Source organism: Pangasianodon hypophthalmus, chromosome 11 (assembly GCF_027358585.1).
Source record: "Pangasianodon hypophthalmus isolate fPanHyp1 chromosome 11, fPanHyp1.pri, whole genome shotgun sequence".
Classification (NCBI taxonomy): domain Eukaryota; kingdom Metazoa; phylum Chordata; class Actinopteri; order Siluriformes; family Pangasiidae; genus Pangasianodon; species Pangasianodon hypophthalmus.
In genome coordinates this window covers 21,506,518-21,533,213 of record NC_069720.1, presented here as the reverse complement: position 1 = coordinate 21,533,213, position 26,696 = coordinate 21,506,518, and the positions used below count along the sequence as shown (strand labels likewise).

At 37.4% G+C, this 26,696-nt stretch overlaps 1 protein-coding gene across 1 annotated transcript; it reads left to right on the top strand.

The window, feature by feature from the left end:
• The first annotated feature begins 4,854 nt into the window (after positions 1-4,854).
• Positions 4,855-26,369, top strand: itgb6 (integrin, beta 6). Its single transcript, XM_053238305.1, has 17 exons — positions 4,855-5,144; positions 8,387-8,456; positions 9,009-9,088; positions 12,932-13,130; positions 13,944-14,190; positions 14,352-14,517; positions 14,617-14,778; positions 14,905-15,000; positions 15,308-15,397; positions 17,820-17,954; positions 18,209-18,474; positions 18,589-18,740; positions 20,458-20,680; positions 21,670-21,764; positions 24,388-24,501; positions 25,015-25,181; positions 25,325-26,369. Exons 2-17 carry the CDS (start codon positions 8,402-8,404, stop codon positions 25,394-25,396), a joined length of 2,319 nt encoding a protein of 772 aa, XP_053094280.1. The 5' UTR covers positions 4,855-5,144; positions 8,387-8,401; the 3' UTR covers positions 25,397-26,369.
• The last annotated feature ends 327 nt before the right edge of the window (positions 26,370-26,696 follow it).

The following is a 26,696-nucleotide window of genomic DNA, read 5'->3' as shown; positions in this document are numbered from 1 at the left end:
AGTGGATCCTTGTCTCTTCGGCGCAGTGGAGTCCTCCTGATTCCGCCTTTGTAATAGCAGCCTGCAGGGGTTTAGCTACAAATCCACGAGCTTAAGAAGGGCTGATGCCAGAGACTGGCAGGCACCATGTGTGTATATACAGTATGTGTGTGTGTGTATATATATATATATATATATATATGTATGTATATGTGTGTGAGTGTCTGTGGGTGTGTGAATTGAGGGAGGTGTCCTCAGGGGTCTTAGTAATTTCCTAGCTCAGAAATGTGGGCTTGTGCTCACATGTGTCTCTATTACTCATTTGTCACACACATATGACGGGGTACTGATATCTGAATATATATATATATATATATATATATATATATATATATATATATATATATATATATATGTAAGTGTGTGTGTGTGTGTGTGTGTGTAGATTTATTTATATATAATATGTGCTATAAGATTGTTCAAAAAGGATATTTCATTGCAGTCAACCTAGTTTAAGTTAGACAATCCATTTTAAAGAAAAAAAAATTACACAATTTTTCACCTCCTACAACTGTGGTAAATAAACCTAGGTATGTTTGGTGACCAAACTTTCCTTTCTTATTTTCGCACTAAATCTAGGCTTTGAACAGTTTGAAAAATATATACAGTGGATATAAATAGTCTACACATCCCTGTTCAAACTGTAGGTTTTTGTGAGTTAAAAAAATGAAACCAAGATAAATCAGAGTAAGATCAAGATAAGTCAGATTTTTTCATTTTCCACCTTCAATGTGACGTATGTCACAAAACCTGCAGAGGTGTGTAGACTTTTTATATCCACTGTATTTGCCTACATGAACCTGTGTGTGTGTAGGTGTGTGTAGGTGTGTGTAGGTGTGTGTCTTACGGAGGTTTAGGTGTGTGGGTGTCGTTCTAGGCAGTAGTTTGACTAACAGAAAGTGTGTTTTATAAAGATATGGAAATGATTAGGATTGTGATTACATTAAGATATGAAACATAATATAATCCAGAAAAGATATAATGTACTGCTTTTATTTTCTTTTTCTTGAAATTAATAAGACAAAAGAAATGTGGCTTGTCATGTCTCCAAGGACCCGGAAAGTCTTCTGTTGTGATGGAAAATTTGACAGATGACAGAATGGTAACTGACTGTTACAAAGAGCTGACAGTGGAGATTCCTTACGAAAAGTTTCATCATCAACAATTACACAAGTTTTTTTTTTAATTCTGTTCATTATTATCATCATTTACGGTATGTAGTGACTTCCTGTGTAAGTTAGTACTATAGAAATGATATATTCAAAAGAGAACATTCTATAAACTTTGCAGCTGGAAGTATGTCAGGCCTGCTGTTATAGGAAATTAATTAACACATTCTGAGCAAATTAGATTCAAGTGCACTGTGGTATACTACACTGTAATGGGTCATTATTAAAATGAAGTTTAAAACAGAGTCTCCTTTGGCGGTGGCTTGAAAGTAGTGTGTGGGAAAATCGACCTGACAACACTGTGATTGTTATGAAGTCTGCTCAGCTCACAGTCCCTTCTAAGCCATTTTGCGCCCCATGAAAAGATAATTCCCAATACAATTTATTAAATTGTTTAACATGGCCTGGAATCTTGGAATCATAATGAGTGAGCATTTACACTCACTAAGCACTTTATTAGGAACACTATACTAATACTGGGTAGGGCCTCCTTTTGCTCTCAAAACAGCCTTGTTGGAAACATTTCATTGAGATTCTGGTCCTTGTTGTCGTGATTGCATCATGTCATTCTGGCAGATTTTTCAGGTGCACTTTCATGCTACGAATCTCCCGTTCTACCACATCCCAAAGATGTTCTATTGGATTCAGATCCGGTGACTGGGAAGGCCACTGAACAACACTGAACTCATTGTCATGTTCATGAAACCGGATTGAGGCGACTTTTGCTTTGGGACACGGTGCATTATCATGCTGGAAGTAGCCATTAGAAGATGGGGAAATTGTGACCATGAAGGGATGCACATAGTCAACAACAAAACTCAAATAGGCTGTAGCATTCAAGTGATGATTGACTGGTATTAACAGGCCCAAAGTGTGCCAAGAAAACATTCCCCACACCATTACACCACCTCCACCAGCCTGGACTGTTGACACAAGGCAGGTTGGATCCATGGACTCATGCTGTTGGCACCAAATTCTCTACCATCTGTGTGACTCAGCAAATACCAGGCTACATTTTTCCAGTCTTCAACAATCCAGGTTGGGTGAGCCTGTGCCCACTACAGCCTCAGCTTTCTGTTCTTGGCTCACAGAAGTGGAACCCGACGTGGTCTTCTGCTGTTGTTGCCCGTCCGCCTCATGGTTCAACATGTTGTGCTTTTCTGCTCACCATAATTGTACAGAGTGGTTATCTGAGTTACTGTAACCTTTCTGTCAGCTCGAACCAGTCTGGCTAATCTCCACTGACCTCTCTTATCAACAAAGTGTTTCCGTCCACAGAAATGCCGCTCACAGGATGTTTTTTCTTTATTGCACAATTCTGAGTAAACTCTAGACACTGTCGCGTGTGAAAATCCCAGGAGATCAGCAGTTAGAGAAATACTCAAACCAGCCTCTCTGGCACAAACAATCAAGCTACGGTCAAAATCACTGAGATCACATTTTTTTCCCCATTCTGATGGTTGATGTGAACATTACCCGAAGCTGCTGGCCTGTGTCTATGTGATTTTAGTTCTCAAATGAAAACAGATAGATAGATAGATAGATCCGACATCATTACAAGGAACAAACTTGGTGTTATTTGTAGTACTCATGAATTTAGAATTTAAAAGGTTCTGAAAAATAGCAGTTCTGAGGTTTATATGACTGATTTTACGCTCAAATTACTAAGAGAGTGAAAATTTGAAGCATTTTCAAGAAATCATTCGAGCAGAGTCAACTACTCTGGTTTGGACAAAAACACAAAGCATCATGTTCCTCGTTTTGTCTGTGGAATAAAGCTGATGGTTTAAAAAACTGAGGTCCACACTGTAAAACCTAACAGGGGAAATGACTTCATGAAATGAGTAATCACTATTCAAATGTGTTTAAATGTCATGTTTACTTATCTGAGTTCAGTTATGATAACTGGATATTATGTGAAAACTCAATCTGCAAGCTTTCAAAATTAGCATAACTCTGCTCTAATGTTTTAATTACTCAAATAATATTAGCTTAAACTTAGACTAAGCCTTCTTCTTTCAACACCTGAGACAAAAAGTCCTTCTTTCACTTACCTTTATTTCAGTTAGATAACAAATAGTGAACAGTATAGGCCAGAGGAATTCAGCTGTAAAGGTCAGGTTTCATAAAGTCTCTTCTTTACACTTTAAAACATGATGATTATGTAGCTTTTGCATATTGATATAATGCCCATGTTACTACAATAATGTACTGTTTGTAAATGTACACATTAATGAGTTTTTGCGTTTTGTCGAACTTACATATTTTAATTAAGTGTAAATTCCGCCCTTAAATTAAAATACATTGATCTATGAATTATTTTTTCAGTCTGGATAAGTGACTGAATAGCAACACTTACTGTTAATGCCTGACTATTAATGATTACTGTTTTATTTTTGCCATTGTGGTGATGCAGAGTGCGTGAGCTGTCTTATTTATGACATACAGTAGCTTTATAAACAAAAAAGCGCGTAAAAATTGACTTTAGTTCTTTAAACTTAATGGGTATAAGTAAGTGTAACAAAGAATAAGTTAAGTAAACTCAAATCTTTATAAAGTAGCTGTACTCAAAGCAGTCAGTTTTTAAACTTAAATGGTTCAAGGTAATCAGCTTCCTTAACTGATTTGATTAAACATAATTCATCAGGATTTACAGTACATCTCCGTAACTATAACACACATTAATTCTCTTAGGTATCTCACATTTACATCTCACATTTACATTACACAGTTACATCGCACCACTTCTTCCTCTAAAGCCTCACAGCTGATGGGACACATGGTATATTCCCCCGTGGGAGGGTGAAGGTTAGGTTATGTGAGGTATATTTCTTCATGGTATATGAATGAGAGGCAAATGAGAAGCATGAGTTAAACCTACACATTACAAGTTCATGTTATAGATTTACCTAACGCTGAATGAGCAACATGTCTGACAAAATGTGGCTGAAAATTGGACTAATTTTATCTCACATTTGTGGTATTTGAAGGCTTTCCAAAGCTTCATCCTGAAACCTTGTTGAATATGAAAGTGATTAAGCCAGCCACCTACATACCTTGTTGTCAGATAGAGCACCTGATTGCGTATGTGTGTGGTTTGGTGTGTGGGTGTCATGTCAGACCATCACAGTATCCTAACTAATCCTTTGCTTTCATTAGCTTTGGCCTTTTTTTCCTCTTTCTCTACTTCTGTTTCATCCTTGTCTTTCTCTCTGTCTCCTCCTCTCCTCTTCTGGCTCCTTATTTTAAATTTCATCCACTGGCGCTGTCAGTCCTGAACAGCAATGTCAAAGGAATCAGCACAGCACAGTTGAGCAGACAGCTCACAACTGAAACCATACACGCACACACATGCGCACGCACACACGCACACACTCGCATTTTTAAAAATGAGAGACCAGACATTGGTCTGAAAAAAACACCTGACAGCTACGTTCCATTAGAATCAGTTCCGCTTTAACACAGACAGCCTAAACCACCAGCCTACGTTCCCTGAGAAAGACATGCTTGCACACACACACACACACACACGCACGGCCTGTCATGCCAACGACCTCCCTCTCTCTCTATAATGAAAGTAGCTTTTGAATGTGTGAGTGCATGCAGATAGACAGTTGCTGCTGTCATTTAAGACTGTGGATTGTGTGTGTGTGTGTGTGGGTGCTCATGCTTGTGAGCAGGGGGAGAGAGACAAAGAGAGAGAGACAGAGAGAGAGAGAGAGAGAGAGAGAGAGAGAGAGAGGCGTCATGCTCCATAAAGCTGCTCTGATACTCCAAGTTTACTGTTACTCCAACACATACTGTTTTCTGGAAGGACTTTCACACACTGCACGTGACGACTTCTCATTTGTCGATTCAGGTCTCGCTGTTTTCAGTGCATAATCAGGGATCCAGTTGGCAGCCTGGACACTATGGTAGCCGAAGAGGCTCCTAGAGGTACGTAACCATTAGAGGGATCATGACACTTAATTATTTTGTATAAATAATTACTACATTTGATAGAGTTAGAGGTCCATGTCATGACATGGACACATTCGTTCAATTTTGAAATTAGTTCATACAGCATGGAGAGGTTTCGGGAGGAAAGGAGTGAGGTATGGAGAGGAGAATGAAGGAGAGAAGAAAGGAAGGATAAAAAAGAGAGGAGAGGTGGGGAGATGAAAGGAAAGGAAAAGACGAGATGGAGGAAGAGAGGAGAAATTAAAGAGTCTCGTTATATGAGCAATCTGGTAGCGTTATGATTCACACGTTATATTTCTTTTCCTGTTACGTATTTTTGTTGTCTTAGTCTTAGACACACTCAGTATGTAAAATAATGTATGAGATCAGTCGGTCAATCTGTTTGCATCACTCCGGCAGTCTTTGCGCCTGGGTTGTGTTTCCTACTTATAATGTTAATCATTAAAGTTTTTGTCGTCCTTTTGAATTATGACAACAGTGACCTGCTATCAAATTCTAGCAACTCGCCGTGTTAAACATTAATGTTGTTTTATCTTTATTTGACTGACATTTAGTCTCAGACAAGCACACTGACTCATGGCTGCTCGGTCAGGTGTGGCTCAGAGTCACACACACCTGTTCGCATCCACACAATGGAATTTGCCTTACTCAGCTAGAGAAAAGCCCCTCCATGTATCACAACAGCAGATGTTGCATAGTTTGGGATAAATTAGATCCCAATATGCTTTTCTGAGAATATTGTAACATCAAACTGTTTTACTGCTTGATGAGGTTTCTATTTGTAAAAATCTAACATTCTTGTAATACATTTCTACATTTCAATTTAAACATTTTTATAATACATTTCTAAAGATTTAAAAACTATTGAGTTGCAAATGTGGCACTATTGTTTTGACCATTTTTAGTGTTAAAGGTCATTAGGTCAGTCAGACCACAGGACAGCCTGCTCTCAATACAAATTCTCATTTTTACAGATGTGTGGAAATGGTAAACAAGCTTCATGACAGTTACAAACAGAAGTGAACTGGCTAGATGTAATCAAAAACTGGACTACTCAGTATTCACAAATATAGAGAATTAATTTCTAATAAAAATCGACTGATAATAGATAAGTAGTTCTGAGACTGGTAGGGCTTTATGGTAGATTTTTAAGGTCATTGCCTGAAGGATCATCTGGGCTACACCTGTGTGCGAAACATCTGTTTGCAGCATCAATTAAACTTAACTGATAGCAGCACTACAGGTGAACCTAAACATATTACATAATACCTCAGCCTTTACACGTCACTCTTTATTAGTTGAGATACGTAGCACAATAAAGATGGAAAACAAATGGGCTACAGTGATTTTGAGATGAGGTTCATTTTGAGATGAAAAAAAAGTAAATATCAGTGAGATGACAGATAGCTTTAAGCCAGACTGGAAACATTTTAGTTTTTTTTTTTTTAAATGTTGGCGGTCCAATAGAGAGTTTGAGACCTTGGAAATAATCTGACATATATCTGTCAATTCTGTGATTTTGAGACATTTTAAGGACTTGAGCAAAAAAAGTTTAGACCCTCAATAACCTCAAAACAAAACCATCTTTTCAGCTTTATACATTTTTTATACTTTCAAGCAATATTTTGGTCTAAAAGATCTCATACATATATATGTGTGTGTGTGTGTTTGTGTGTGTGTGTGTCTGTGGCATATAACATAATTATAACATTGCAGAACCCACAGTCAATTCTGAGGTCTCGAGCTGTTGAAGTTAAAGAAGTGAGAATGCATGTAGGATTCACACACGTAATTTCCCAGCCTACTTGCTTGTTACAGAGATTACAGCTGAATGTCCCACAGACTTTAAAAATAAGAAAAGTTCTTTGGCGAGATAGTAACAGTAATGTATCATATAAGTTTACATAACAATCTTAAATTATTATTATTATTATTATTATTATTATTATTATTATTATTATTGCTGTTGTTGTTGTTAATGATGTTGTTGTTATCTGTTATCTGTTATGATGTTGATGCACTTGATGTTAATTTAATAACAATGTGAGGAACAGGCTACTATAAACACGGACCAATGTTTATTTATTTGAGTTGGGGTTTTTTTTGTTTGTTTTAAAAAAATGCCAGATAACTTTATAGGCTAAATATTTTTAAAGATTTAATAACAATATTCAACACACAATAAATGGCTAATTAATAACAACAGTAATAATAATAACAGCAATACCACCCCACCACCACCAACAACAACAACAGTAATAATAATAATAATAACAACAACAATAATAATAATAATAATAATAATAATAATAATAATAACAGCAGTACCGCACCATCACCACCACCACCACCACCAACAACAACAACAGTAATAATAATAATAATAATAATAATGATAATAATAATAATAATAATAATAATAATAATAACAGCAGTACCACACCACCATTACAACCACCAACAACAGTTATAATAATAAAAGTAATACCACCCCACCACCACCAACAACAACAGTAATAATAATAATAATAACAACAACAACAATAATAATAATAATAATAATAATAATAATAATAATAATAACAGCAGTACCGCATCATCACCACCACCATTACAACCACCAACAACAACAGCAACAACAGTAATAATAACAGCAGTACCACACCACCACCACCAACAACAACAATAACATCAGTAATAATATTAACAGCAACAACAACAGTAGTAGTAGAAGTAGTAATAATAATAGCAACACCACCCCCACCACCATCACCAACAACAACCATAAAAACAACAACAATCATAATCATCAGAATGCATTATACTCTTATTACAGATCATTGTTATATTATGTAGCCTTAATTTTTTTTATAAACAATGACCTATTTTAATTAAAATGCTTAATCTTTATAATGCATGATAATCTGTAAAAAATAAAATAAAATGAATGCGCAGCTTTAGTTAAACGGTGTTTTTCTCGCGCGCGAGCGTTCCATCTCTTCATCTCTTCCTCTCTCACCTGGGCGGAAGTGCGCGTTGAAACACGGCCAGGTAACAGCGCCTGCCCACTTTACACTTCCCTCCAGGTGAGAGAAGTACCTGCGTGTTCCACACACTTCACACACACTTCACACACCTGGCTAGCTTCACGTATAGCCTGTTTATTCCCCTCACAAAGCGATATGAACTCGGCTCATCATCATTTCTTACCTATACAGCAACCTTGAGGACTAATGGGGATTGTTTTACTGAGCCTGTTTCTTCACTACTGGCTTAGTACGGTAGAAGGTAAGACACTTTACTTTGCTTAATTAACTCAATTTACATTTGAGGAAAGTTGTTTTGTTGTTTTTACTCATTTAATTGCCGTCTATCTTCCCCCACGAAGCGTGTAATGTACTTTATTAGACCTGTTGCTAGTGTTGCTAATGTTTTGGCATCACAGAGAGCGCGTGCCAGAGCACACAAATCACAACAGTCCTGCATTATAATGCTGTGTTAAATTAATCCTGTCAGAGAGTGCCTTTCCATGGACGCGATTATTCTCTGATTTCGGTCACTTCCAGATTATTCAAGTGGCCATGTAAACACCCGATTGGGATATCTGAAAGATAATGAAAGTTGTTATCTGATTTTAAGATTTCAATGAAATGTTGGATTCGGCCCAGAAGTGCTGTTTGGTTAATGATCACAGAATATTTATATCCAGTTGAATTTCTGGATTTGTATCCTGAGCACTGTAAGGGTTGTTTTTGACAGTCTAGGAAGAGAAAGTTGAGTTTTGTGACAGAAATGAACTGCAGTGCTACAGTAGAGTGTTTGTGCCACTCTTGTGTTCAGGCAGCTGTGGGGCGGAAGGCGTGCGGACGTGTGGCGAGTGCGTGCAGCTGGGGCCGCAGTGCGCGTGGTGCTCTCTACAGGTACACACACCTCAGCTCAGCTCAGCTCAGATCAACTCAGATCAACTCAGATCAACACAACTCAGATCAACTCAGATCAACTCAAATCAACTCAACTCAAATCAACATAAATCAACACAAATCAGCTCAAATCAACTCAAATCAAATCAACTCACCACAACTCAAATCAACTCAAATCAGCATAACTCAAAGCAACTCAACTTAATTCAAATCAACTCAAATCAACACAACTCAGATCAACTCAAATCAGCATAACTCAAATCAACTCAACTTAATTCAAATCAACTCAAATCAACACAACTCAGATCAACTCAAATCAGCATAACTCAAATCAACTCAACTTAATTTAAATCAACTCAAATCAACACAACTCAACTCAACACAATACACTCTATTTACAACTGTTTATAAAGGGCAACCAAGCTGAAACATGATCGATTTAAGGGATATTTAAGAGGGATGCCACCCCTTTAGTTGAAATGAAAAAAAAACAAAAACAAATATAATCTCCCTTGTGAAGTGTCATACCGTAGCTTTTTGTGCAACCATTTTGAATTAAGTCAAGTCAAAAGTCATTCCTGTATATGACTCATAGCTATACACTGGAACGAAATCTCGTTTCTTCACACCGTAAACCCTGACGTTGTCTTTACTTAAACAATCAAGTAGTCATTAAAAAGGAAACATTACTTAAAATGTTACATTTAGTACCCATAAATCAAAAATCTAAGTTCGTTTAACTTATTTACCTACAAAATACATAAACTTAAGATTTCAAGCGTTATGAACTAAATGAACGAATTAAAATACCTCACTCTGGTCTTTCTTTGATGTGATTGGCCATGGAGTTCTGCCTGGCAACAAGAGAACTAATGCGCTGATTGGTAGATCATTGCAGAAGGCGGTTCTCTTCATCTGTCTGTTGCTGGTACTGGTGTAGTGAAGTACTAAAGGAGAAAAGACTCTGTGTGTGTTTACAAAGAAATGGCAGTCATGTAGAGGATGTTTTGTGAAAATAAATAAATAAGTAAAGTTACATTTTGCTAAAAAGTGTTAATTTCCCCTATGTATGGAGGCTTTTGGGACACCCTGTATTTAAGTACTCTTGAAATGAACACCAAGTTCTCACCACCGTGGCCCAGGTTCGATTCAGGGTTAGTAAACGACAGAATATGCTGAACACCAGGTTAGGTGAACTAAACTAATTAAGAACGCTATATGAACACCAAGTTAAGCGAACGTAACAATTTAAGTACAGTCGACATGAGCATCAAGTTAAGTGTAAGTGTAACTTAATGGGAGACCCCATTACTCAATTAAATTGATGGAACGAGTTTACTCAGTCAACTGAGTACAGTCAACTTGTGAGGGTTTTCAGTGCAGGACCATGGTGCAGCACATACACTATAAGGCCAAAAGTATGTGGACACCTGACCATCACACCCATAGCCTTCCACAGACTGTTGCCACAAAGTTGGAAGCACACAATTGTGTAGGATGTCTTTGTACAGTGGATATAAAAAGTCTACACGCCCCTGTTAAAATGGCAGGTTTTTGTGATGTAAAAAAAAATGAAACCAAGATAAATCATGTCAGAAGCTTTTCTATCTTTATTGTGAAATTGCAGTCTATAAATTAAAGTGAAAAACAATTTAAAAAAAAATAATAATAAAATAATGTACAATAACCTGGTTTTAAACTAATACTTAGTTGAAGCACCTTTAGATTCATTCTTTCAGTATTCGGCATTCAATCTTTTTGGGTAAGAGTAAATCTTGACTTAGCAATAGTTTGCCATTCTTCCTTGCAAAAGCATTCTCACTCTTTCAGAAAGGCTGGGCATCTCCTGTAGAGCCCTGTTCAGGTCCCCTACAGATTATTGATTGGATTTAGATCTGGACTCTTGCTAATTCCAAAATCTCGATCTTGTTTTAGTGAAGCCATTCCTTTGTTGATTTGTGGGTGTTCTTTGGGTCGTTGTCATGCTGAAAGGTGAAGTTCCTCATCATCTTAAGTGTTTTAGCAGAATCCTTAAGATTTTGCACCAAAATTGCCTTGTATTCATGATTCCCTCCATCCTGATTAAAAATCCAGTTCCAGCTGAAGAAAAGCAGCCCCAAAGCATGATGCTGCCGCCTCCATGCTTCACCATGGGGATGGTGTTCTTTTGGTGATATGCTGTGTCATTTTTTTATGTGCCAAGCATATCTTTTGGTATTATCGTGAAAAGATCAACTTTGTTCTCATTATTCCACATGCTTTTGGGAGATTGGATGTTTTTTTTTTTGGTTAAAAAAGGCTTCCATCTTGCCACCCTACCCTGTAGTTCAGACATATGAAGAATTTGGGAGATTGTTGTCACAAGTAGGGAGCATCCACTACTTGCCAGAAATTGTTTTAATATTGCTGTAGGCATCCTGACAGCCTCCCTAACCAGTTTTCTCCTGGCCTTGTCATCAATTTTGGAAGAACGTCCTGTTCTTATTAATGTCACTGTTGTGCCATATTTTCTCCGCTTGTTGATTATTGTCTTTACAGTTTTTTTGTAACCCTCTCCTGATTGATATTTTTCAACAGTGAAATCCCATAGCTGCTTTGTAAGCTCTTTGTGGCCCATGGCTTTCCCAGTTGGATATTACCAAGAAGATGTCAGCAAAATCCTATAGGAACAGCTGTACTTTATTTGGGGCTAATCTGTCATTTTAACTGATGGAAGGTGTATACTAATTAGTATTTAATATGAATTTGGACGTGGTTGGTTGATTCTGAACACTGCCACATTCCCAATTATAAAGGGGAGGGCACACTTATGCAAGCTGGGTATTGGAAGTTTTTTGTTTTCTTTTTTTCTCTAAAACATTTCTGTGTATCCACTGTGTACTGCACCATTAAAATTTCCCTTCACTGGAACTAAGGGGCCCAAACATGTTCCAGTAGGACGATGCACCTGTGTATAAAGCGAGCTCCATGAAGACATGGTTTGCCAAGGCTGGAGTGGAAGAACTCGAGTGTCCTGCGCAGAGCCCTGATCTCAATCCCGCTGAACACCTTTGTGATGGACTGGAATACCGACTGCGTCCCAGATCACCTCCTTAATGCTCTTGTGGCTAAATAACCACTAATCCCCAAAGTAAAGCTCTAAAATCTAGTGGAAAGCCTTCCCAGAAGAGTACACAAGGACAGTACACAAGACTACATACACCACAGTGTGAACTGAGTTCAAATACATACAATATATACCCAGGACAGTGCATGATACCTAGACGGGACAACAGAATAAGTATTAGATGGAAGGAACAAGTGCAAACAATTATGGGTAAACTGGAGGCTCTCCCATGCATCATGCAACATCATGCAAATAAATTGTAGCTGCAAAATCAGTAGTAAAACTTGTGTAATAGTAGCTTGTCATTGTCATGATAATGTCATTACATTTAAGATCAATTAAGATATTTCTCCCATTGATATTTCAATTTCATGTGTGAGATTAAGGCCTACATAGTCTGCCAAGTTGCTTTAGTTATATCAGGAGTGCTTTGTGTCAAATTAATTAAGACAGAGCCAAAGTAAACACACATGCATGGGTTTCATTCACAGAGTAGTGAAGTTTAGTGTACCTTGCTTTTTAGTTTATAACAAATTAATTGCAAAACCAACAGAGGAGCCAGTCTAAAAATATAAAGACTCAGAGTCCAATGGTGATGAGTTAAATGATTCAGTCATGATTTTCAGTGTTTCAGTCATACATTGCTGATAGTTATCAGCTTCCAAACTTTTGTAAAAACTGAAAAATGGATTATACTGAATGCATCTGGCAATCACATGCCTTTTTTTTCTGAACAGAATTTCACAGATTCTTTAGTGGTGAGTGAGCGCTGCGGTACGCGTGAGGAACTTCTTCTTCAGGGATGTCCGCAAGAGTTCATGCAGTTCCCAGTGAACACCATGGAGCTGCTGGCTGACGGGCCATTAGGGAAAAGTGCAGACCCCACTAATGTGTCCTACATAACACCACAGAGGATGGCGCTCAAACTTCGGCCAGGTGAGATGTATAGTACGCAGATTTAAACAGATCTGAACCATTAAAAGAATATATACATAATAAAAAATTGTTAAATAAATGTTTTTAAAAAGCCAAAGAAAAAATACTGAAAGTGGCAAAAAGTAGATCTTTCCCTGTTAAAAATCCAATATATTCATGCATGCTTTAGTCATAGCTTTATCCAGGGTCGCAGTATATCCCAGAATTACTGTGCATGAGGCGGGAATACACATCGCAGGGCACCATGTGCAATCATTCAGACCTACCAGCAATTCAGCAGAGCCAGTCCACCTACATGCATGTTTTTAGGGGGGCCCTGGAGCTTTGAGACGGCAACAGTACCTGCTGCGTCACCATGCCTCACTCTATAAATATACATGAATGCGATTTGGAAACATCCCTTTGTCCTTCTGCCATCTCAAACAACTGACTGTATACTGGGCCACATTGGGAAATTAGACACAGTTGAGATTGGCTGTTTTTCTAACTGTTCTTTAGCACAATTCCAGTATTTACTCCCTCTAGAAGCTAAGAGGAGATCTGGGCTTAACATTTTATATAATAATGAATAAAATGACATTTCTATATTTAGCATAATATCCGGTGTTGAAGTAACGCTTTCACTGTATGGACACAAAATGAACACAGTTATTAAAATGATATGTTTTTAACATGATACTTTTATGATATTAAGATCATTATATATCATGCTTTGGCAGAAGAAGTATAAGAGCTCGCCTAAATCGAGTTATTCTTCCGAATCTTCTATGTGTTAAAGAATCTGAAGTTTCTGTTTCTCCATTTCTACACCAGGAACCCAAGTGACCTTTCAAGTAAAAGTACAACAATCAGAAGACCATCCAGTAGATATGTATTACCTTATGGACCTCTCAGCTTCAATGTATGATGATCTGCAGAGAATCAGAGACCTGGGGTCAACTCTTTCCAAAAAAATGGCTAGTCTCACAAGTAATTTTCGATTGGGATTTGGTTCGTTTGTGGAGAAGCCAGTTCTGCCATACATTAAAATTACTCCAGAGGAGCTGGCAAACCCCTGCTGGTAATCCTCCCTTAATACACAGCTTATTAAATGCTTATTAAGTTGAGTTACCAATTTTGACAATACGTAGTAACTGTGTTTTACAGAAACACCTTGATTGATATGCAACTGATGAAGATAAAGAAGAATATTTCATTATATGACTTTATTTTGTTCTCCAGGAGTGTAGAACATGTTTGCCTGCCCACATTTGGATACAAGCACGTCCTCCCATTAACCAGCAGCACAGACCAATTCAACAAGATCATTTCTAAACAGCGTGTCTCAGCAAACAATGACATTCCAGAGTGTGGCTTTGATGCCATCATGCAGGCAGCAGTGTGTGGGGTGAGGCATTTTTTTATCCCACGCATGCACTAGACACACTGGACCTTTGCTCTTCTGAAAGGAATCTATTTTGTGTCTGATACAAAATATCTCCCATAGGATAAGATTGGGTGGAGGAATGATTCCATGCGCTTGCTGGTTTTTGTGAGCGATGCAGACTCTCATTTTGGGATGGACAGCAAAATGGCCGGCATCGTCATCCCTAATGATGGACAGTGCCACCTAGACAGCAACAATGAGTATTCCATGGCAGGCCATTTGGTAAGGTGAAGCCTACATCTCCTAAACTGTCAGTGTGAAAACTTGATGATGATAAATGCAGTAATATAATAGAACATTTACTTCTGATTTAGACATTGCATGATTTTGTTTTTCCGTCATGTTTAGGAGTATCCAACCTTAGGACAACTTATAGACAAACTAGTGGAAAACAACATCCTCCTCATATTCGCAGTGACTGAAAATCAGAGACAAACCTATGAGGTGAGATCAAGACTCTCTGGTTTGTTTACTTATGCAAAGCACACAGTGCAGAGGTAAAAGGTTTTCTGTCAGAGGATAAGCTAATCCCATGTATTAGTGAGGATGAGATACATTTTGTGATTGTATGCCTTATTCAGTTGTGCTTTCGACATGCTCAAACATGATCACGTCATTCATGTATACTAGGCATGAGAAAACCTTTCCCTGTCTCTGGACTCATTCCCACTATATCTCTATATCTACCTTCTGCATTCCACAATCCAGCGGCTGTTTTTATGTGGATTTTTTGTTTTTCTATTTTGAACAGAACTATGCAAATCTAATTCCTGGTGCAACAGTGGGTGTGTTGGAAAATGATTCCCGGAACATTCTCGAACTGATCTTGACTGCATATAAGGTACAGTAGTTCTTTGTCTTCATGTGGATATCTTTGTGAGCTATTTTGCAATAGGTTAGGGATATCAGGGTACCAGGCTGCACTTGTGAAGGGCACTTCAGAGTTTACCACTCTACCAAATTTAAGACTCAGTTAATAAACAAGGTCTTCATGCTCTCAATCTAGTGTGTTAGAAGCTTAAATAAAGTTGTCTCTGCAGGACTGTGGTCTTCCAGAACCACACTTGACAATCCTGCAATAGGAAACTCTTAGTTAATACATTGTGCAAAGGAAACTCTTGAGTCATATAGCACTTGGACTTGACTATGTTTGATCATATAGATGAGTGTAGGTGCTTATATTATACAGGTGCTCACTGCTTTTTCCCTCTTTCATGCCTCTTCTATTTCCTTCTTTTTATCTGAGTCTTAACGTTCACAGAGCATGTCTGCACTCGTCCTCTCTTGGGCGTTTGATCTTACCATTTCTGTTCCTTCTTCCCCCTCTCCCTCCTTCCTCTTTCCTCTCGCTAATAACTTGCTTCATCTCAATCCGTTGCAACCCTGCTCTTCTGTACAGGGCCTATTGAAGAGGCTGGGTTTCCTGTCTCCGTGTTTGTGAGAGTCTTAAGGTTTATTGTCAGTTTAATAAAGAGAGCTCTAAGTGAGAGTGTAGCTATTCTGCATCTCTTTCCCACTAAGTAGGGCTTTTCAGCAGTATTTTTATGCTGCCTTTATAAAGCAAACTGGGCATCAGGAATGGTATGAAAATAGACTACAAATTAGGGCAACCAAATTGATTAAAATACAGTGTTTTGTATTTTAAAAATACTGAAATATATTTAGTCCATGAGATCAGCTGAGTCCTAGAAAGTGATAGCTAATGCTAGCTAACCTTCAGAAATTACACCGATGGTCTCCACTAAAGTGAACGGTTGAAAAAATACTGCCTCCTTCGTGTGACTTTAGAGCAATTAATATTATATTGTAAGCTGTGATATATTTAATATTATATTTTCTGCTGTTATATTTTGCTCCTGTGCCTCTTTAGCTACAAAATCATGCTGGCACCTAGCATTCAGCTTGCTAGCTATAGCGAAAATTATTATGAATAACAAAATGAACATTATCGATCATGTAAAATCTTTTAAACACTAAATGAACATGCTGGACAAATGTAAGTCAAATACAAATCTCAAAATAGCATTTCATATTATTTTTATTTCATATACATATTAAAACAAAAATGTTCGTGTGCACAAAGTGGGGTCCATGAAGACAACCCCTCTGAACACCTTCTGGATGAACTGGAGCACTGATTGTGGGTCCTCTCACCTGACATTGCTCTTGTGGCTGAATGAACACAAATCCCCACAGCCATGCTCCAAAATCTAGTGGAAAGCCTTCCCAGAAGAGTGGAGGATATTATAACAGGAATGGGGGGGCTAAATCTGAATGGGGCTTCGACCTTGCATGTATGAGTGTGATGCTTAGTTGTCCACATACTTTTTGTCATATAGTGTGATTGTTTCAAATCAACAACATCTTTCCAAAATCAAGAACCTGTTATTTACTGTTGGCAATAATAGCCATCTAATAATATTTTATTTATTAGATTTTTGGGTTTGTTACATTAAAAGAAGATCAGAAATGTTTGCTGGACACAATAGTAGAATCTACTAAAAAGCTGGGATGCACTCACAATGCTTCTGCCAGTCAAAATGGGGTCATTTAAGCGGCATTTTATTATAATGCCCATAGGATTTTCAGAAAATATTTATTTTTAATAATGATGGAAAATTATAATTTAAGAATGTCTTTTTTGTTTGTACAGAAATATGGTAGAAATATGGTCTTATTTTGGAGCTCAGTGTTTAGGTCAGGCTACTGGAGAAAACCACTACAGAAAAAAAAAATGAGTAGTGCATCTCCTATTAGTATCAACTTGCTCTTTCATGAACTTGTGAACTTGCTCATTGCTTAAGTTTTACAAGCAGGGTTGCCAGGTACTGCACGTAATGTCCGTGTATTGATACTGCAAATCAGACATGTGCACCACTGTTAACCTTTTTCCCATGAAAAGACTAATAAAAAGAAGAAACATGCATCTACCCTTTTCTATGCCAGAACATTCTGGGCTAGTCTCAAGTCTCTGTGCGGTTTTTGAGTTGTGGTTGTGATGAGAAGTTGATGAAATCTGGTAACCCCATCCACAAGCTTCCACGAGCTCTACATTAGCCCTACGTTAAAAAAATAGGGGCGACATTTATTCTGAAGCTTCTTGGCAAGCTTTTAAAAACAACAAAAAATGAATACTCCTCCTACTGTTTGTATCTGTGTTTGTATTCATTTAGGACACATTATCTGTTCAATTCATATAATGTATATGGATTCGGAATCCCTAGTGTGAGGAAAGTGATGTGTCTGGTGTGTTTGATTTTTAGGAGCTGAGGTCCGAGATTGAGCTGGAAGTTCTGGGGGACACAGAAAATCTCCAGATCTCCTTCACAGCTCTCTGCCCAGATGGTGCAGTCCGGCCGGGGCTTAAACACTGCACCAATGTCAAAGTTGGAGACATAGTGAGTCCTCAGTTATTCTGATATTAGACTAATTAGATGTTTAACACAACAGAAGAATAATAATCCTCCATCTTTTCACTAGTGAATGCTAATTTGAGTAAATAAAAGATTGTGATGTTGTAGAAAATAAAAGGGCATAGTGACCCCTGAGTGATCAAGGAGTATTAGAGTGCTGAAAGTTTGCTTAGCATGTTATACATGACATCAGACAAACAAGCGTTCTGTGAAAGGAAATGGAAATATTCTTCTCTCAGGTGGCCTTTAATGTGACGATGGAGCTGGACAGCTGTCTGGATGCTCCACATCATTTCTCCCTGCGGCCCGTAGGCTTCCAGGACACTCTGGAGGTGGAGCTGGAGTCGCTGTGTGTGTGTGATTGCCAGAGGACCACCGAGCTAAACAGCACACACTGCAGTGAAGGACAAGGGGCTCTGGAGTGTGGCTCCTGTATATGTGACCCTGGGTTCATTGGTCCCAAGTGTGAGTGCGCAGAGGACAAAGGTCAAGTCAGTGACTGCAGGTGAGAAAGGTCACCGACAACCTGTTACTTCTAAACATCACCAGTGTGTGTTGGTAGATTTTCCACATACAGTCACTTAATGATGTGTGATACTGTGTGTACAACCCTGCACAGGGCCAATGATAGTGCAGAGGTGTGCAGCGGGCAGGGAGAGTGCTTCTGCGGCCAGTGTGTGTGCTACCCATCCAGCTTTGGGCTCGTGTATGGAAAATATTGCGAGTGTGACAACTACTCCTGCCTCAGATTCAGAGGGAAGCTGTGTGGAGGTCAGTAACAGGAGCAATGAAAAAAGAGAGAGAAAAGGGTTGAGTATGATTTGACAGAAAGCACAGATACCGCTGTGTGTAGGGAGGAGTGTATGTGATCTCTCACTCTACGGAATGTTAATGAAACAAAAACACCCTGGTAATTACATGCAGTCTTAACACCCACATTAATGTTTTATGCAGGGAGTTAAGGATGCGTTAGTCTCAGCGTCACGGTTCTGCCAAGCAGCGCTACATCAAGTTTTTTGCAGTGCAGCAGGCAGAGAGTGTTGATTATTCAGTAGCACCTATCAGGATCTGTATATTTACAAGAGAGAAAGAATTTAGCAGAAAGAGAGTGGGCAGCATTTAGGAGTCATTTAGGAAATATTAGGATTGGAAGAAGAGCTTTGGATGTGGAATCAGTCTAGTTTAATTCCCTCCATCACTACGCACTGTACATCTTCATATACCTGCAGATTTGTAAGGATTTTAAAGAGTTTTGAAGGTTAGAGTTAGGATTAGAGTTTGGTGCAGTCATACCCCTCCTGATAAGATAGGAAATCAGATGAAATCTCAATTCTCAATTTCAATCAGGTTGCAAAAAAAGTTCCCCAATAACAATCTATAGCAAGCAAGATATGTATTTGTTATACTTGAAATTACATACATTTAATTTGGTCACAAAGTGAAGTTTGATATTTCCATTATCTATTATGCTAATTGTCCCTTGAATATAATATTATATGTTGTAAAAGCAATCATTAATTGGTTCAGTTAGTACAAGACATTATGATAGTTTATATTATTTGTGTAATTTAGGGTATTTCTACATAAAAAAACACAGAGGTGTCAATAAAAATTGATTCTTTCTGCCCATGCAATGTTATTTAGTAAGTCTTTACTTCTTAATAATTAAGCTTTAATAATGAGATTTTTTTTTATTATTAAATCTTTGACTTAGTAAAATTATCAGAAAGTTTCTTAAACTGTGACATATCAGTACAGATGTAAAGTTAGCTTCAAATCATTTACACTTCTGATGCAAATCTGTCCCCTTTTCCTGTTTCTATTTTACATTCACATTATATTTTGAACAGCATTTTGATGCGCCTCTTGATTTCTTTAATCTATGTTTTATTTTAGGTTCAGTTTAAGTTACACTTCCAGGACTCTTATCATGCCTCTCATGAACAATTAACCCAGGCAAAAACCTAATTTCCTTATTGTTTCCTCCCCCTACTTTTCATGTCACTTATTTCACGCAATTCTTTTTTCTAAATCACCTGCAACACAATTTATCGTGCAAATTAGCACTATTATTTGGGTCTCAGTAAATTGGGGTGAGTGTTACAGTTAAGTATTAAATTGAACATTTACATTTTTGGTAAAGATAAGTAACAGAAACTGTTGGCACAATGATATGAACATTTAAGAGCTGAATCATACAGCAGGTTGCTTGATACAATACGAAACAAGGGCAGTGGTTTCAGGATTAGACTGCAGAAATACATAATCAATGAATCAGACATCCTGGAAAAGCAGAAGTCTGCGTGGCAGGTATAAGGAGTCAGTGAGAAGCTTCATCATGAAGGAATACTAGCATTAGTTAGTAATTCAGTATAATAAAATATATAAAAGCAACAGCCTTGATGAATATATAAGTAAGCAGCATGTTTCTATATATATAATATATGGTAATAAGTCTGTGTATGTGTTTGTATGTTCCTGTGTTCAGGTAATGGAGAGTGTAACTGTGGTGAGTGTGTGTGCCACGAGGGCTGGACAAGCGAGTATTGCAACTGCAGCACTAGCACACACACCTGTGAGTCAGCGGATGGGTCTGTCTGCAGTGGACGTGGAAAGTGTGTATGCGGGAAGTGCGAATGTTCTGTTCCCGGAGCTTCAGGGGATAAGTGTGAGAAGTGCGCTACCTGTGGAGACGTCTGTAGCTCAACCAGGTACAGACACCTTTTCTTTCTCGCACACCTAGAATGAAAAAGTTTATTATCATCTTGTGTTTGTGAAGTTTGTAGTCTTTTTCCTAAGTATAGATTCTCACCTGCAAAAAAAATCCCTCTATGAAATTGCAATATGTTTCAAAATATAAACCGAATATATTGTCCTATATTTTTAATAGTTCATTTGTTTTTGTGTCATTATGTGTGTATGAATGTGTATGTACATACTGTATACACTCACCACCCACTGTATTTACTGGATAATACCTCAAATAACCACTCTTTGCAACTGTGGTGAGCTGAAAAGCATCTCAAAGCACACAACACATCAGCGGATGTAGCAGATGGGCTACAACAGCCGAAGACCACAATGGATTCCACACCTGTCAACAAAAACAGGAATGTGAGGCCATAGTGGGCACAGGTTCACCAAAACTGGACAGCTGAAGAAATCCTTCTGATATACTTAAACCGGTCTGCCTGGCACCAGCAGCCATGTCATGGTCACTGTGATCAGTTTCCTCATTCCTCACGCATCAGTTTGATGTGAACATGACCTGAAACTCTTGTCCTGTATGTTTTGCATTATGATTGATAACCAGTTGTACATGTGTTCCTATTAAAGCGGCCGGTTAGTGTGTGTTTACGAATGGGTGCTGGAACGTGAACAGCGTATCCGTGTGTATGTTTCATTTGCATCTTCCATTTGCCCAGTCATTCTCACATATAAAGCCAGGTGAAAGCATATCACATGTCATTAGTGTCTCATTTCCCCTTTCTTAAAGTTCAGCGGTTTGGATAAAAAGTTAGAAAGCGAAAAGAACAAGAAAGGGGAAGGGGCCACAATAAAAGTGTCCAGACGTTTGTTCTTTCAGCAAACACAAAACCAATATTTCTCTTCAGCTGAATCCTCTGGAGAGCTGACGTGTATATACTCTGTGTGCGTGTGTGTGTGTGTGTGTGTGTGTGTGTGTGTGGGTCTCTCATAGGTCTTGTGTGGAGTGTTATCTGAAAACCGATGAACCCTCAGAAGACTGTGTCCATAAGTGTAACGCTATTCATACCACTGTCACCAACTCTACAGGTCAGTGTACACCTCCTTTGCTGTCTCTTACTTTGTAGTGAGGGGACATTGTCTTTGTAGAAGATGTCTGAAGTTTAAATGTAATTTGTGCAGATTTTACATAGTCTATGTGTTCCCTATTTAAATCTACATAATTTATATAATTGCAGCATTCGCTGTTAAAAATTGTTCACAAAAAATTTACATACCATAACATCACATTATGGTTAACTTTACAAACCTTTTGATACAATTTATATGATAATTAGAATAAAATGGAGATTTGTACTTTGTCCAAAGTTTGTAATATTCTCCATTCAACAACATTTTGCTTAAGAGAGTTCCTATAATTATAATATTAATTATAATAGATTCAGAGGGAAGCTGTGTGAATAAATAATATTTATTCCTTCTGCTAAACCAGTATTTTTTTTTTTTTAAATGCATACATATCTTTCAAAGAAAATGTAAATGCTTACTTTCATAGGACATTCTTTCCAAGTTTTCCAACAATCCCCCAGCACAACTATACAAAAAGCCTTTTATAACACAAATCCCAAGTAAAACTGCACTGTGTCTGTGTGGAAGTCAGAATGGCTGAATGATACTAATAGAGTTAAAAACACGTAGACAGTTTTCAGAGTCTTTACACATTCTGTCTCACCATATCCTGTGAGTTCACACCTCTTTCTGTGTCTCACACATAAACAAACACACATGCTATAGATTACGTCTTTTGACACTTAACAAAGATGTACAAGCCACTCAGGCTTTTGTGCAGACAGCACTATTGTTGGGCCTGAGTGATTACAAGTGTCTTGACAAGGACAGGCCATTATAAGAGCCCTCAGTCTGGGGCAGGAAATGAGGTGTGTGAGACTGCACCAGTAGTCTCCAACTGAGACATACAATGCAGAGACACAAAACACTGCCAGTCTTCTGTGAGGACCTCACTGGAAGTCTGAAAAGTGGAGAACTGTATCCTCTTACCATGAAAAAGGAGTGAGGGTTAGGATTTTTCTGTAACATCACAGATATATGATCTGATGCATGACAAGATAGTGTTATTATTATTATTATTATTATTATTATATGAAGATTATTATATTATTGTATGATTTTTTTCTCTCTTGGGGTTTATCGTGTAGACTGTTGTGGATATTTGATCAGGTGAATGAAATGTCATGAGTGACATACAGGATGTTCTTTCCTATTTTTTCACAGTAGGTTTTAAATAAATTATAAGAGGTTACTGAATAATAATAATTAAGGTAACACTTTGCATCACGATGCCCTTAACATCATATCATTTTCCCTTTAAATATTTATATACTGCATTAGTTAACAATAATAAATGTTAAACCTCAGCAATAATAATTACAAGTAATGTTAAGAAAGTAACAGTGTCAGTTAATACATGTATTAATTGACATTTGTTTAAATGTTAACTAAAGACTGCTGCATTGACCAATGTTTTTTCAATCCAGTAGCAAATATGATACCACATTGAATTCTTGAATCTGATCGATCAGAAGGTGTTGATTAATTTTCTAAAACAGTAGCTTTGACAATAGTGCCGGCTTTAATTTATTTTATTATTTTATTTCATTAATGTGTGCATTCTAATCGGTTATAGTTTCTATAGTAACAACTCATATACAGGGACATGCACATCATCTAATAAAGGAATTAAAAAACATGATTTAACAAAGAATAATGTATAATTGTTAATATTGTTACATGTTCTGTAAGGAGATGTTTATTTAACATTTGTGGAAAGAGTCTCAGATGTCAGCACGTTGTAACGGTCAGTCTTCTGCCACGGGAGCCTTCAGGACAGAGGACTTTTCCAGGACGGTTTCTTTATAGCTTGACAAGTTGCAATTTTTGATCTTACTAACTTCAAGAGAGAGAAAAGGAGAGACTGGTGAGGGAGTAAACGTTAGCTGTTATAATGTAAATATTAAATGGTTAAAAAGCACAGCGTGTTGTTTGTTAATAAATTAAGAATTAAAATTTTTGGAAAATTGCTGTGGTACGAAATCAAATAAAACACTTCTTTGGAAAATAATCAACTTGCTGGTATTGGCCTGACGCAAATTACACCGTCCCAACATTGAATATTTTCCTATCGCAAGACATCTGTCGCGGGTTTATTCCTTACATAAAGAAAACACAGCATGTTCCTAAATGTTGATAGGCTGAATTTTGGTGAGCTCTGGCCTCCAGGTATACACATTGGAGCTTGCCTCAGTTCTGAAGTTTGCCTATTAACTACCATAAATATGTTACTTAAGGTTTTGGTTCATAATGGTCATATTTGATTTATTATTATTAAAAAACATCAATTAATCCAAGTGTTAGTTACTTTTTTATTAGTTATTAATGGTGTATTAATGCTGAAGTTCATTGTTTGTTCGTGTTAACTAATGCATTAAATAATGTCAGTTACAGGGAAACTTAATATGCCAAATATACCATAATGTGTTTTAGTCAGCAATAACGTGGGATAAGTTGAAAAGTCTTCCTCCTAGGGTTGGCCTACAAACTATGGCCTACCTTCTCTGTCTTATGTATGTCTTTCGTAATTCATTACTCACACACACACACACACACACACAATTGCTTTCTTTTCATGTTTTAGACTTTGACGAGAGCCATGCGGTGATGTGTGCTCTCCGCAGTGAGAACGAGTGTCTGATCTCCTTCACATTAGTGGGCGGTGAAAAGGGAAGCACTGTGTACAAGCTCAGGCTTGGTAAGAGCCCACTCATCTCATTTACTCACCCTGTTATTACCATTACCATTTCCATTTGGCAGCTGCTTTAAACCAAGGTTACTTAAATAAGAGGCAGAATTCAATCTGGGCATACAGCTTTTAAAGAAGTCGACAGTGATACAAATGTGGCAAAACTAAATTCCCACCGATTGACCAGAAACCAGTGGATGATATTTGTAGGAAGAGCTGAATAAGCCATAGCTAAACAAACGTGCACACACTCACTCAGAAACACAGAGGAAACTAAGACGAGTGTTGCAGTCAGTGCTTGTATTAGTCATAAAACTGTCAAACCACAAAAGTTGAAGAGGACTAGCAAGAAACGTCATTAATAAACTTGTCAAATAACAGCACACTTAGATATACTCACTCTTGGAGAGACTGCTGAGGATATCATTTACAATAAGCCACTAATGATCCATAAAGATCAGTAATGAAAATATGCTCATATGGGTCTTTGTTAATAAATGTGCTTGTGTGATTGTCTTGCAGATTGTCCCAAGCCTCTCAATATCGCTATGATCGCTCTGGGTGTTTGTATGTCTGTACTCACTATTGGCATCATACTTGCGGTGGTTTGGAAGCTTTTCATATATGTCCACGACCAAAAAGAGGTTGCCAAGTTTGAGGCGGAGAGAACTAAAGCAAAATGGCAATCAGTAAGTTATTGAGATTTTTTTTTTTTTTTTCCTGAGACTTTTGAAATGTTGAAACAAAAATGCTGAAAAACTCCAACAGTATTTCTTATTTCTAACCATTTGCATTCTTCATTCTTTACCATTTGCTATATTTTCCTCTGCAGGGCACAAATCCTCTTTTCAGGAGCTCAACATCAACATTTAAGAATGTAGCATATAAACATACAGTTAGATAGAGAGAAGATATCTGCTGACAAGACTAAAGGACAAACTGATTTAATATACTGACTATAAAGTATTTTTCTTGGAATGGTGTGTGTCTATGTGTGTGCACATATGAGTGACTTTTTAAAAATATTTTTTCAGCGGTATTTTCTCAGAGCCAGGCTGTGGGAAATATTTTATACTGTTAATATATTTGCTGCTAAATGATTTAACAAAATCAAAGACAGCAAATGCAGAATTGTTTTGAACCTTGATATAAAAAAAAAGAAATGAGTGAAGTAGAAAACAATGTATATATTCATTTAGGGAAAAAATCCTGTAATTTATTAATGATTATTCAGTGGAGTCAGCTGAAATTGCACATTTTCTAGTTTTCTTTTAAAAATGTGTTACTGGCAGCCGTATTTATTGCTTGAAAGCAATACTTTCAGAAAATTATTTTATAGGCTGGTGACTATCTCATGATTGCTTGTTTGTGTTACGAGCTGTCATCTTTGGCTCATCTCAGTTTCTGGAAAACTACAAACTACAGAATCAAAAGACAGAAGCAGACAAGGTGAAAAAGCATTTTTACACTTACATTAACTGTTTTAATTACATTTACCATTTTGGTATTAAGGTTTAGTCGATGCAATAACCTACTTTTCACACACATAAACATCTTTGTAACTCATCATCTGTCATTTTAATCCAGGCAATCTCTCTAAGGTATCATTTTAATCCAGGGTGTTGATACTTCTGTAGCTTTCCTTACTGTATTTGTTATATGCTAATGCTAACTACTGTAAGTGAGAACACTGGACATAACGGTTAAAGCATTCATTTACAACAGTTTCAGATTGTTATATTGTGTGCTGTGTGTATTATGTTGTGGTTTATAAAATTTGGCCTATATGATGGACTACACTGAGGCTGAGCCTTGTGCTGTTTTAATGTCCTAAGTTAAAGTTTCAACGTCGAATAAAGGTGGATTTTGCTGGCAAAGCTCTTTTGCGGTGTTATTTATATACACGTCTGGGCAAAAATAAATAAATATTGATCAGGAAATTAGCCAGAATTAAACAAATAGATAAAGGGAGTTAGTGTGGGAGCTTTTCTCTTTGATTTCTTTAAATGTTTAAGTCTTGTGGCCCTTGATGGGCTGCGTAAGGTGTGGCAGATAACCAAATAATGACTAATCTTTTAAGAAAAAAACATCCCAGAAGATATTTCTGTAAAATTTCATACACCCAGACATTTGTGTTTTTGAATTTTACATCAAACATTTTAATCATTATCATGATTTTACCTTTGCATACAAGAAGACTATAT